The sequence below is a fragment of the Gymnoscopelus braueri genome, assembly GCF_963280865.1.
Source record: "Gymnoscopelus braueri genome assembly, chromosome: 16".
Lineage (NCBI taxonomy): Eukaryota > Metazoa > Chordata > Actinopteri > Myctophiformes > Myctophidae > Gymnoscopelus > Gymnoscopelus braueri.
The window spans coordinates 32,738,813-32,751,247 of NC_137616.1; the positions used below are offsets into that span (position 1 = coordinate 32,738,813).

Sequence of the window (12,435 nt, forward strand, 5' to 3'; positions counted from 1 at the left end):
AATGTTAAAAGATAAAATATTTGGAAAAAATTTTAAGTAAAGTATACATGATTAGAACATATGCTTAAACATTCGACAATTAATGTCTAATATTTCTACAATTTCTACAAATTGCAACAAAAAAAAACTGTGTATCCAGTCATTTTGTGGCATTAAACAAGAAGTTGACAGATAACATTAAGTCTGATAATGATGTACCGTGCATGTTCACAAAATGTTTTTTTTTTTTTACCATTTTGGACAAAATAGCCAATTTTCATGGAGGTGCCCAGATGTCCCTATAGTGCCCACTTATCCTGTATCCTTACATTGACCTGCATTCATGGATGATAGTCTAGAGAGGAAAACAAAATATGGGAGGAGCCAACGGTGACGAGTACCGGAACTCGTCATCAAACTTTCACCAGCGATGATTATTTGTTTTCACTTGAAAAGTTGACCGTCGGAACCAGAACCAGAACAAGCAGTAGATCTTTAACCTTAATTCGCATCATATCACTACAATTAACATCTGTCTGATCATCAGTCTGCACTGTTCTTCTCACTGTGTGGCTGAAAGGCTTGACGATCCCTTACAGCGACTGTTGTGTTTGTACAAACCAACTAAAGAGCTTCACAACTCGGGAGGGTGTGGATGTAAGTAACGATACGATACTACGCAGGCTGCTGTTTCACTCACTGTTTATATTTTATATACTGTTTAATAAGTCATTCTAGTTTGTTATGCCTGTGTGAATCATTGCAGCGCCCAGATCTGCGGTTTATCGCGCATTTTGCAACAGGTGGGTCGACTTGGATCAACGTCGTCAGAGATCATGTACTATTATTTCATGATAAGATCATTAGGCTTACTGTACTGTTCCAAACCCACTTTGTCATGGTGGAAGAAGTACTTGGATGTTTTACTTAAGTCAAAGTATTAATACTGAAATGTAGAAATACTCTGTTACAAGTAAAAGTCTGGAATTCAAAATGTACTTGAATAAAAGTACAAAGGTATTTGTATCAAAATGTATTTAAAGTACCATGCATCGCGACGCATTGTGAGCTTGTAGATCGGCTATTTTCAAATGGCCGAAATGTATATAGGGCTGAAGGTATGTTTTGTAATAATATTAAAAATCTGCGAAGTAACTGGTAACTAAAGTTTTCAAATAATTGTAGTGAAGTCAAAGTAAAATATTTGCCTCTGAGATGTAGTGGAGTAAAAGCACTGACATTTTGAAATACTCCAGTAAAGTAAAAGTTCCTCAAAATGTGTTACTTTGCACCACTGCATAGATCAATGTCAGATATCATTTACTATTTCATGGTAAGATCATTAGGCTTACTGTAGCCTTGGATTATGGGTCATAGATCATTTATTTTATCGAGTTTGACTTTTACTTTCGTATCTATGGTATGCAAATGTCAAAATCGATAACATACATTTATGATAGTCTTGATCCGAGGCTAAGGCTACTGTACTGTTCCAAACCCACCAGTGTACCTCACTCCATTTATAACTGAATCAGATCCTCCCATGGTTATGGAAAAACTGCCTACCTTGACATCACATGGATACAATCTCTGGGGTTAATGTTACACAAAAGCTAATTTATTCCAATTTAGCAGTAGGACGTAGATTTAAATGCTTTAACCAAGCTGACCATGCTTCTACCCATGCTTTAGTACGAACATAATGTCGATATTATCTGATATATCAGTGATTATCAACATTTGTAATTTGTAATTCATATGTAATATGCATAAGGTCACTGACCCCCTTTTGATACGATTTGTATCCCTGCAACCCTAATCTACACTGTAAAATCCTCAGTGTTCATTTAACTTACAGAATTACAGACCTGTAAGGGCCATGTTTCTTCTCCTGGAACCCCCCTCAAGGACCCCTGGGGGTCCATGAACCTCACAGTGTGAACCAGTGCTTTAGTAGAGTGGTTCTCAACCTTTTCAGGCCCCCCCCCCCCCCCCCCCCCCCCCAAATAATTATATTTGAACTGGGGACCCCCCACCCTGACAAGCACTAGGAATGTAGGAGTTGAGGCATTACATTTTCGGTTCCACTGATAAACCTTGGGAAAATACCCGATTAGATCGGCTATTTTCACAATCTTTACGATCTTTCTTATATTATTTGGCCAATGTTTGACCAGTTTTTATAGTATAGTTTGTTGATTACTTTTGATGCAGTAATGTTCTTTTGCTTTTCTTTCTTTTTGAGGAATTTAAAAAGGTCTGAAAAAGTCCTTAAATTATCACTTCACTGTCATCTGGAGAGACCCCCCCTCCCGATCATGTGGGGACCCCCCCCCCCCCCCCCCGGAGGGTCCTGACCCACAGGTCGAGAACCACTGCATTTAGTACGACCCAGAATGTCTGCAGGGTTGAGAAGCAATGTGAGTTTTTGCATTGCCGTTTGACTGCTTCCTTCCTCGACTTTTTGTCTGCAACAACAACAGAATGAGTCGTGAAATCAGCGAGAACCTGAAGTTGGCCAGAGAATACGCCTTGCTGGGGAACTACAGCTCCGCCAGCGTTTTCTACCAAGGAATACTGGAGCAGATCAACAGGACAGTACACATGTACACCGTGCGTGACAGCAGTCTGCAGCAGCGGTGGCAGCAGGTACTGTACTAGTGTAATTCATTCGCACCCATATTGACATGAAATAGTATGGTAAACAGTAACACAGCCTTTCCAGTGAGCCAACGTGCACAGTAGCAGGGAGCACCCTGACTCTGTTTTACCCATTTAGTCCGGGAACGCATCTGTGTGTCATTTTAAGATTTCTTTGGGCTATTCGAAAATAGCAGATCTACAAGCTCATAGGAACTTTAGAAAAATCTTGAAATTTGTGCAAATCTTTGAATATATTTATATATATAACATTTGTAACTCAAATCTTTGCTTCTGGGGAATTCTACAGATGTCTTCTAAATCCTAACAGTTTTCTGAAAAACGTACGTCGCTATATGAGTGGTTCTCAAACTTTTCCATGTCAAGGACCACCCAAAATTATATGTATTTGGCCGCGGACCCCCATCTCATAATATGTTGTTCCAGGGACCCCCCAGAAGCACAGATCGGAGTTAAAAATTTCTTAAAACATATATTCAAAGTTTTTGCACAAAGTTTCCACGATTCTTCAAAAAATAGCGGATCTACAAGCTCATTTGGTGCCGCGCTATGAATTTGGAGATCTGCTAAAAATGACTCGGATGCGTTCCCGGTCTTAATGGGTTAACCTGAGTGGATTGGTGACACCTGTGATTACACAACAACTTCATGTCAAAACACAAGCCCAAATGTCACACAGCACACAGTGTTCATTTATTATCAGTCTACAAATATACATGCATACATTTGTACGCTCAGAGAGTAGCAAATGGATAAATGAACACTGAGGATTTTACTGAGCGAAGGTGAACATTGTTTCGCTCCTCTTTATGTGTTGTCTGTGATTGTCATTGTTTGTTTTTTTGACAGTTGTGGAAAGAAATCAATGAAGAGAATAAACATATTCAAGATATCATGTCCACCCTCGAGAATTTCCAGCTGAACACCGCCCCTGCAAAACCAACTAACGCCATTGATGCTGACATATGGCCTGTTCCAGTGGAGCCAAGGTATGAAAAGTTGGAAGATGATGGAGCTTTTATTGTATTTTGTATTCAACATTTATTTTATCCTGCTGTTAATTGCAAAAGGTGTTATTTCTTCTTACTTTGCATTGGTTTTCCTTTTTTAGGCTGTGTTCAGACTGGCAGCCAGCCCAAATTTCAGATTTCTGGCCTATCCCAATTGGAATCATTAAAAAATAAACCTAAAAATCACCACATTCGCTGGTGGTTTGAAATCAAATCAAAATTTCAATTTCTAAAGATGCCTCAGTCTGGACATTGTTGTACGATGGTGTCACTCACTGGAAATATCAGATCTATTGTCATCTGTAATTGATATGAGGGGGTGGGTTTCAGTGTATCACTGTTCTCTTCTGCAGGGTGCACTCCTGTGTGTGAGGTTGCATAAGGCATTTGTCTGAGGACAATGACCCAATGATGTAGTCATATGAGTGAGATTAGTACTTGTGGGTGCCTGGTGTGGGCCTGTATTGGTAATCTTAACACCTCTGGAAAGGTGGCCAACAAATCTGTTCTCTCCCAGTGTTCTGTAGTTGTTTCACCTCACTAGTTAGACAGGAGGTGTTTTTTTTTGTTTCACACTTGAATTTAAATCCCGATGTGACCATGACGATGTGTACTAGTACTAAGCAATTAGCACGATATTCCAATATACTGTATAAAGTTGTTCCTTGTTCTTGACCCTGCTGGAATATTTCACAACCCATTTTTGGATCCAATCACCACTGACTTGTCTTTCGGACTGCTTATGTTTCCTCCAACAATATGCAATACATAGGCTTCTGTTTATCCACTTCAACCTGGTGTCCCTGTTTTTGGCATGTCACAATCTTCCCAAGATGTCCCAAAATCTAAAAATAGCGAAAACAGCACATCCAGAATCTCAAAATGCTTTGCGATAAGATGCGTTGTGAGCTTGGAGATGGACTATTACTGCTATTTGTTAGTCATACAATGAAGTGAATGAATTGAAGGCTGCTTGATTTGATATTTGGAATTGATGATATGGCTTATGGTTAAGGAAGCTTCAGGGTAGATGATATAGCTAAATAATTATCTGCTCTTATTTAACCACATGAACCCGAGCTTCGCTATTCTGTGCATGTCATAATAGGCGAACATACTTCGAAAATAGCCGATCTAAAAGCTTACAACGCGCTGCAATGCGCTTTGAGCTTGTGGAGCGTCTATTTTCGGTTTTGGTGCAGAGGTATAAAAAGGAGTGGACCAAATATAGACACCTGGGGGACTCCGGTCAACAAAGTATATAGGGGTTTAAGTGGTTAAAAGTAAAAAGATATATTTTCCATGTCCTGTCAGGAGGCCTGCCAACCCGCACAAAGACGGCAAACCTCACAACAACCGCCTGAGTGTGGGTGTGAGGGCACAGAGGAACTCGCCTCGTGGGGCCAATGGCGACAGGGCAAAACCTCCCAAGGGCAAAGACAAGAAGGAGGCAAAAGATGGACCTGGCAAAGATAAGGTGAATAATACAGTATGGTTGCTCTCTTTGTTGTGTTCATTTACTGGCACACCACAGATTCTGTTCTCTCCAAGGATGGTTATTCTTGGATACGCTGAGATTGCGTGCATTTATAGATGGATTATACCTAATTGGTAATGTGTGACTCATTTTCGTTCACGACCATACGGCTGGAGTTTACCAGTAACTGTGACAGTTTGTGAAGATACAGATGTTTAAAAGACTGTTTCCATCAATGTCTGTCGATGGTACATCATTAAGGCTCCATCAACATTATGCCCAAAGATCGCACCAATATATCAGCCCTGATACATATAATATATTTATCTGTATTATTGGCCAGTACTGTTATACATCCCCAAACTTGATGTGCTAGGCTCAATTCCTATCAGTTGTCTTGCCAAGGCCTCTCTATGCTGTCTCCCTCTCATCTTTCACATGATTCTCCATATAGAAGTAAATATACTAGACTGCACCTTTTTTCTTTAAAAATGTCTTATTTTGCCTTTACCCATTATCTTATGTAAAGCACTTTGAATTGCATTTGTATGACATTTGCTACACAATTTAATTACAAAGTGACTTGCAATATGAAAAATGCATATTTTTCTAGCTATAGACCAACCAACATAATTCTTGGCTGTAATAACTGCATGCCACCAATATTCAAACAAACCTATTTGGGCTGTGGGTGAAACACTATTCGCATACACTGTATGTTTGCCTACAATCACACCCAGCCTGTCCGTCCAGTTTGTGGTTTGAAGTGGATTCCATGTAGACCCCTCAGGATATGGTAGCACCGATGTTTGTTTGCTTTGCAGAACAAAGCAGAGGCCCAAGAGAAGGAGTTGTTGAAGAAGTTTGATGGGACGGGATACGACAAAGACCTCGTCGAGGCTCTTGAAAGAGACATTATATCCCAAACCCCCAACATTAAATGGTATGTAGGTATCCTAACAGTCTGTCTTTCTAGGAGCAGGTCCAAAAGATGGGTGCCTGTGCACCATCTAGCAACGTTTCCCACCCTGCCTATTCCAGAGTGTTAATTTATATGGGAATTTGTAGCAATTTAACGTAAATGTATTTACTATTTCGAGGATGTGAATATCTGACAACACTTCCCATTGCCTTCAGTTTTTTGAGAGCTTGTGCTGGGAAATGGCCATCACCGCATTTTGATGAGCTGCTGGCAATTTCCCAGTCTCAGTGATAGGATTCACATGAAATATTGGTAAAGTTCCCATTAAATGTACCACCAGATTTGATTGTGAATGCTGCCTATATTTAACTATGTCAGGAAACCTACACACAGTATGCATGTTCTTAACCTCTTCTATGGACTGACTCACCCCTGCTTGTCAAGCAATGTCAAGAAATGTGTCTGGGTTTTTCTTCATTGAGTAGATTTCTTTTGATAAGGTTGACTACCTTGGAAATGTGATACCTATCTAACCAGAGCTATGTATTTCCGCAGGGAGGACATTGCAGATTTGGAAGATGCCAAAAAACTACTTAAAGAGGCAGTTGTGTTGCCGATGTGGATGCCTGCATTTTTCAAGGGCATACGAAGACCATGGAAGGTACTATTAAAATAGTTTAACAGAAGGCTATTAGTTTAAAGGTAGGGTAAGTGATATTTTTGGGTTAAAACAAAAAGTATTTTGTTAAAAGGTTAAAGCACTATATTCTGATAGTAATCATTGCTATAGAGTGTTTGTTCAGTAACAGGAGTCTCCCCGTCTCTCCAGCTCTTTAATAAACAGAAAATACATTTTCTGGTAGGTGTCAAAATCTCAGCCAATCAGGAGAAAGTACCCATTTTTAAGCTTCATTTTTATAGTGTTCCTGTTCAAATTTTGCCTGCTCATTTCTTAGTGTCATCACTTCCAATTTCACTTGTTTAATCTATATCCTGATTGAGTTCTCTATCCTGATTGGATAAAATTGAAAATGAAACTGAAACTGAAACGAAAATGCATTTTCTGTTTTATAAAGAGCTGGAGAGACATGGAGACTCCTTATATGGACAGGACACTCTGTAGTAACGAGCACTATCAGAACATAGACCCATTTTGCAATTATTTGAATAATTGCAAATCACTTACCCTACCTTTAAGTACCGATACCATTATCAGAAATGCCTCCGATAGTGCCTAAAATGATAGATCAGGTATCGGGGAGTGCGTAAGTCAATGCACCGATCTCATATCACGTGATGATATACTTCATATATTCATAATGCTATGCTACCCAGGCAAACAAGACGTGCGGTCACTGCAGTGCTAGCAGAGGGTGTAACGTTTGTCAGAGCTTGCAAAATGGCATTGTTATATAAATTATTATTGTTATTAATATATTATTATTATTTTAAACGCACTGGAGTACGATCGGTGTTGACAGATATGCATGTTCAGGTATTGGGCAGAACATCTACAACACTTCACATTTAGAAAGTGGTAGACAATTTGGTTGATATTTCACAGGTCTTGGAAGTGCACATAATAGTCTGGGGAGAAAAAAATGACAAAGATGGTATATCGTGTGGCATATCGAAATGGGATAACCAATGAAATGAAACTGTATTGTATTTTAGGGAGTGCTCATGGTGGGTCCTCCAGGCACCGGCAAAACCCTCTTGGCCAAAGCAGTCGCTACAGAGTGCAAAACTACTTTCTTCAACGTCTCCTCCTCCACTCTCACGTCCAAGTACAGAGGGGAGTCTGAGAAACTGGTTCGCCTCCTGTTTGAAATGGTAAGGACCTCACGTATCCGGCTTGTTAGGGATGATGACGGCATGCACACCAGGCTTTACCGTAGGTCTTTGTTGGGGGTTGAACCGCCCACTCAGTCCAGAGCCGAGCCAATGTTTGACACCAACATTACATTGGTGTCACTGTCAAACATTGATGCAGCTTGCAATGTTTAGTAATGTATCAAAATATTAAAAGGGGAAGTTGTACACACCCATTTTTTATTTTGGTAAATAATTTGCATCTCAGCAACTCTCTCTTCCCTTTTAATGACTTATCCGCTGTCAGTCAGCACATTGCGAAGATACTAGATGTACAACATTGCTCTTCACAATGTATCAAAAGATCTCTATACTACAGATGTATTTCTTTCTTTTTTCCATTAATGTTTTCAAAGGATCATATTATATAATTTGATAAACGGTAACTTAATATTCCCCTCTCCCCATTTGTTTTTTTTTCCTGACAACCACTCTCCACAGATTGTGTTGCACAATAAAGCATGAATAAAAGTATTAAAAGAAATGTGAATATTGTTTTCTTCCTGCTCTGCTGATTGTTCCTTGTATTTGTTTTGATGCAGGCACGGCACTACGCCCCCACCACAATCTTCATCGACGAGATTGACTCTATGTGCAGCCGCCGTGGGACATCAGAGGAGCATGAGGCCAGTCGCAGAGTCAAGGCAGAGTTGCTGGTGCAGATGGATGGTATTATAATTTAATTATGACAGCAGCAGCCAAGTTAAAATGATGATGATGATGATGATGATGATGATGATGATAATAATAGAGATTAGCTTTTTGTCCTCATGTTAAACATATTATTGTGGCTTGGCAGTAGCAGATCCAAGAACATAATCCAAAAATACCAGATTATGTCAAAATAATGTCCTATAATTGGCCCCAAGTGAAGCAGCCAAGTAAAAATAATAATGATGATGATAATAATGGAGATGAACTTTTTGTCCTCATGTTAAACATATTCTTTTGGCTTGGCAGCAGCAGATCCAAGAACATAATCCAAAAATACCAGATGATCTCAAAGATGTTCTTGAAGCTTGATAGTTTCTGTCATTGCTGCATAGGTGTCGGTGGTTTATCAGGAGGCGATGAAGACCCCTCCAAGATGGTGATGGTGCTGGCTGCTACTAACTTCCCCTGGGATATCGACGAGGCGCTGAGGAGAAGACTGGAGAAGAGGATCTACATCCCACTTCCCTCAGGTAAAACGGCTGCCTCTGTCAGAGTACACTGCAGCAGTGGTACAGCTTGGGGGAAAAAAAAACATATTTTACAATGCCAAATATCCAACCCGGCACCAGGGGGAAATGTCTCAATGTGAAGAGTAGGGAGACCACCTCCAACCACTGCTGATGTGCTAGTTATAACATACTCTACCACACAGATTTGTACTCTACCATACAGCTTGGTTTAAGTAAAATCGTATTCATTAAGATAAGTCCTGGATTGTAGCTTTAACATAGTTACATTTAAAAATGAGGCCAGTCATCTGTTTCAATGAATTGGCCTATAGGTGGGGCCATTGTTGATATTTTTTAATCACCTGCCTGTCTGCCGTTAAGAAGCCCTGCTCTGCGCTGTCCCTTCCAACTGTTAATACTCTCAATAAAGAGACAATTTCAACTGGACTGCTCACTTTCACATTTTTTTTGACCAAATTCAATTTTTGCCATGGACATACAATATAGACAAACACATAAAGAGCTAGCCCTAAATGACCATTACAGGTCTGTAACTCTGAGTGTGAACCAAATTTGGTTCCATTTACGGGTCCAATTGGAACCAAATGGACCCGTTCCATTTGTACACACTCAGTTATAGGGGTCCTTGAAAAATTAAATGTTTGAGAACCACTGCACTCATTAGCTAATGTGCCATACAACACATAGTGTCATAAAACCTGGAGACTGACATTCAGTAATTGGGTGTTATGATCAAAAAAATAACATTATAATGGTGTGTAAAAACAAAATCAAACATTTGGCACAGACAAGGCCAATGTACGGACAAATTGATGACCCCTGGAAATGACTGCACTGCTAAGCTCAGTGTTGCCACTATGTGCACAGCCGAGGGCAGGGTGGAGTTGCTGAAGATCAACCTGAAGGAGCTGGAGCTGGCAGAAGATGTGGCCATGGATAGGATCGCAGAAAAGATGGAGGGCTACTCTGGAGCTGACATCACAAACGTTTGCAGGCAAGGCTCTAGGGATTATTTTCTTAGCGATTAAAGTTGAGTTTACGATTAACCAAATACTTTTTTAATGTATCAACGAATCAATTAACCACTCGATTCTTATTTTATACTTCATGGTGTTGTGCAAAAATAGTGCAAATAGCTGTTATGTGATGGTCAAGTTGGATATTATAATATAGATTTGTACTATTTGAAGCCAGAGCCTTTAACCTTTTTTGTAATGTGGCACTGCTGCAGGGATGCCTCGTTGATGGCCATGAGGAGGAGGATCGAAGGCCTGACACCGGAAGAGATCCGCAACATTTCCCGGGATGAAATGCACATGCCAACCACCATGGACGACTTTGAGTGTGCACTAAAGAAAGTGTCCAAATCTGTGTCGGCGTCTGACCTCGAGAAGTATGAACTGTGGATAGAAGAGTTTGGGTCCTGCTGAGAAATAATCAATGGTGAAAGAAGGTTCGGGGGTGTGACTGGTGTCAGGCTGACTGGTTGGGATGACCATTCACACCTGGTTGTGTATGCTAGGTTGTCACTTTTTATAAATTATTGGTATGCTAGGTGATGTTTGAGGCCTTATGTGTGAGATGGGGTTTATTGCGTTGGGTAACTACCTGCACTTGAAAAAAGGGCACCTATTCACCTTACTTTGCATGTAGGTCAAGGTGAACAGATTCCACTGAGCATTCCTTAGGATATATCATTTTCCTTTTTGTTTTGGCTCCAGAGTCATGGACCATGTTCCTTGTGGGAGACAGTGTCATCACTACTACCTTACCTATAACTAGGACACTTGAGTTTTTGTAGCACAATCAATGTCTATAGTTTTATTCTACATTTATTTACATGTCTGTATGTACAGTAGTTGGCAGCTCTTAGGCTAGAGGCTTGCATCTCTAGTTTGAGGATCTTCAAGCTGCTAAGCATTTATTTAACATTAAGAAAATCTGAGCAACAACTACTCTGTGCAATGTTTTATCCCAGGTTCTGTGCAGACACTAACAGAGTCTCCTATTAGCACTGAGTTTTCCAAGTATTGTGGACTTTAAGAGTCGCTGTGGATGAGGTGTTTTCCTGTCTAGTGTGTCAGCTATCAAGCTTGAGGACACCATTCAAAGTAATAGGGTGACAGAAAAGAACAGGGCAGCCACGCCCATTGTGTTCAATGGAGAAGTGGCGCCATGTTATATTAGTTTCCATCTTCTATATTTTCTGCAATATTTTGCTTTAATAATGACAGGCATACAGTATATTTAACCTGTAAACAAATATTACAGCCGTCTTCCCCTTTCATTTGGAGAACCGGGCAAAATAAAAGCCAGAGTCCTTATAGTGGGTAGGTACCCTTTTTCATAAAGCCTACAGTGCCTTTATTCTGTTGGTGCTAGCTGAGCTGGTAACACTGTTGTGTGTCACACTTCCAAACTCATAAATTGCGTTGCGGAATGAGATTTAATGTTACCGCCCTCAGACTAGAGGCCAGATTGAACGACATGGCCTCCCTGTCCAAATGTAAGCTGTTATTAGGTGCGCAATTTGTTAACAAAGATGCACAAATCTAAATGCTGTGTTCAGTGGCAAAGCACCGCTAACTGGTTCTTCTCCTGTCTCAGTCCCTCCAGTATCTCCTGGGGTTGTCGGTCACTGTGACTGTAGACACAGCAATTTCTCCACCTCCTCTGTAGAGCTAGTGTTGGACTCCTGTCCAACACTAGCTCTACAGAGCATCTCTCTTTGCTCTCACACTGTCCAGCTCCTCGCTCAGCTGCTTGGGCTGAAGCTGATGTAAGACTTCACTAGTGGAAGTCAAGGGTAAAACCTAAAACCTTGCCCAAATATGGAATCATAAGTGTGACTGATCTCTGACAAATGAAGTCCGAGATCTACATGGGAGAGATGCCGTTAATAGACACTGTCTTGTTCTTTTTTCTTTTAAATATGTCTTTCAGCTTTAATCTAACATTTCCTTAACATGTCAAAACATGACAAGATTTAATATGTGTTTTTGTTTGTTTTTTGTTTTACTGGTTGTACTGATGCAATGCTCCTAGCCCGTCTGTCAATCAATATACTCTGTGCTTTTTTATGTATGCACTTGATTTTCTTTCGATTGTGGAACCATCTGGTTAATTTATCTACATTCTGTGGATGTGAATTTATAAAATCAATAAAGTAAAATAAAATAAATTGTTTAAAATGTGCTTTGGTATCGAGACATTTTGGGAAATGAGTAAAACAAGTAAAAACAAACAAAAAAGAACATTGATTAATTTGAACTAAATGTATCTATTTGACTGGGGAGGGTGTCGTTGTGTTGTGTTTTGCCAGTTTACAAG

The 12,435-nt window shown here is 40.0% G+C and overlaps 1 protein-coding gene across 1 annotated transcript; it reads left to right on the forward strand.

The window, feature by feature from the left end:
* The first annotated feature begins 422 nt into the window (after positions 1-422).
* katna1 (katanin p60 (ATPase containing) subunit A 1) lies at positions 423-10,742 on the forward strand. Its single transcript, XM_080453201.1, has 11 exons — positions 423-636; positions 2,463-2,628; positions 3,490-3,629; positions 4,965-5,127; positions 5,952-6,070; positions 6,605-6,710; positions 7,724-7,882; positions 8,464-8,590; positions 8,968-9,105; positions 9,973-10,099; positions 10,337-10,742. Exons 2-11 carry the CDS (start codon positions 2,464-2,466, stop codon positions 10,533-10,535), a joined length of 1,443 nt encoding a protein of 480 aa, XP_080309327.1. The 5' UTR covers positions 423-636; position 2,463; the 3' UTR covers positions 10,536-10,742.
* The last annotated feature ends 1,693 nt before the right edge of the window (positions 10,743-12,435 follow it).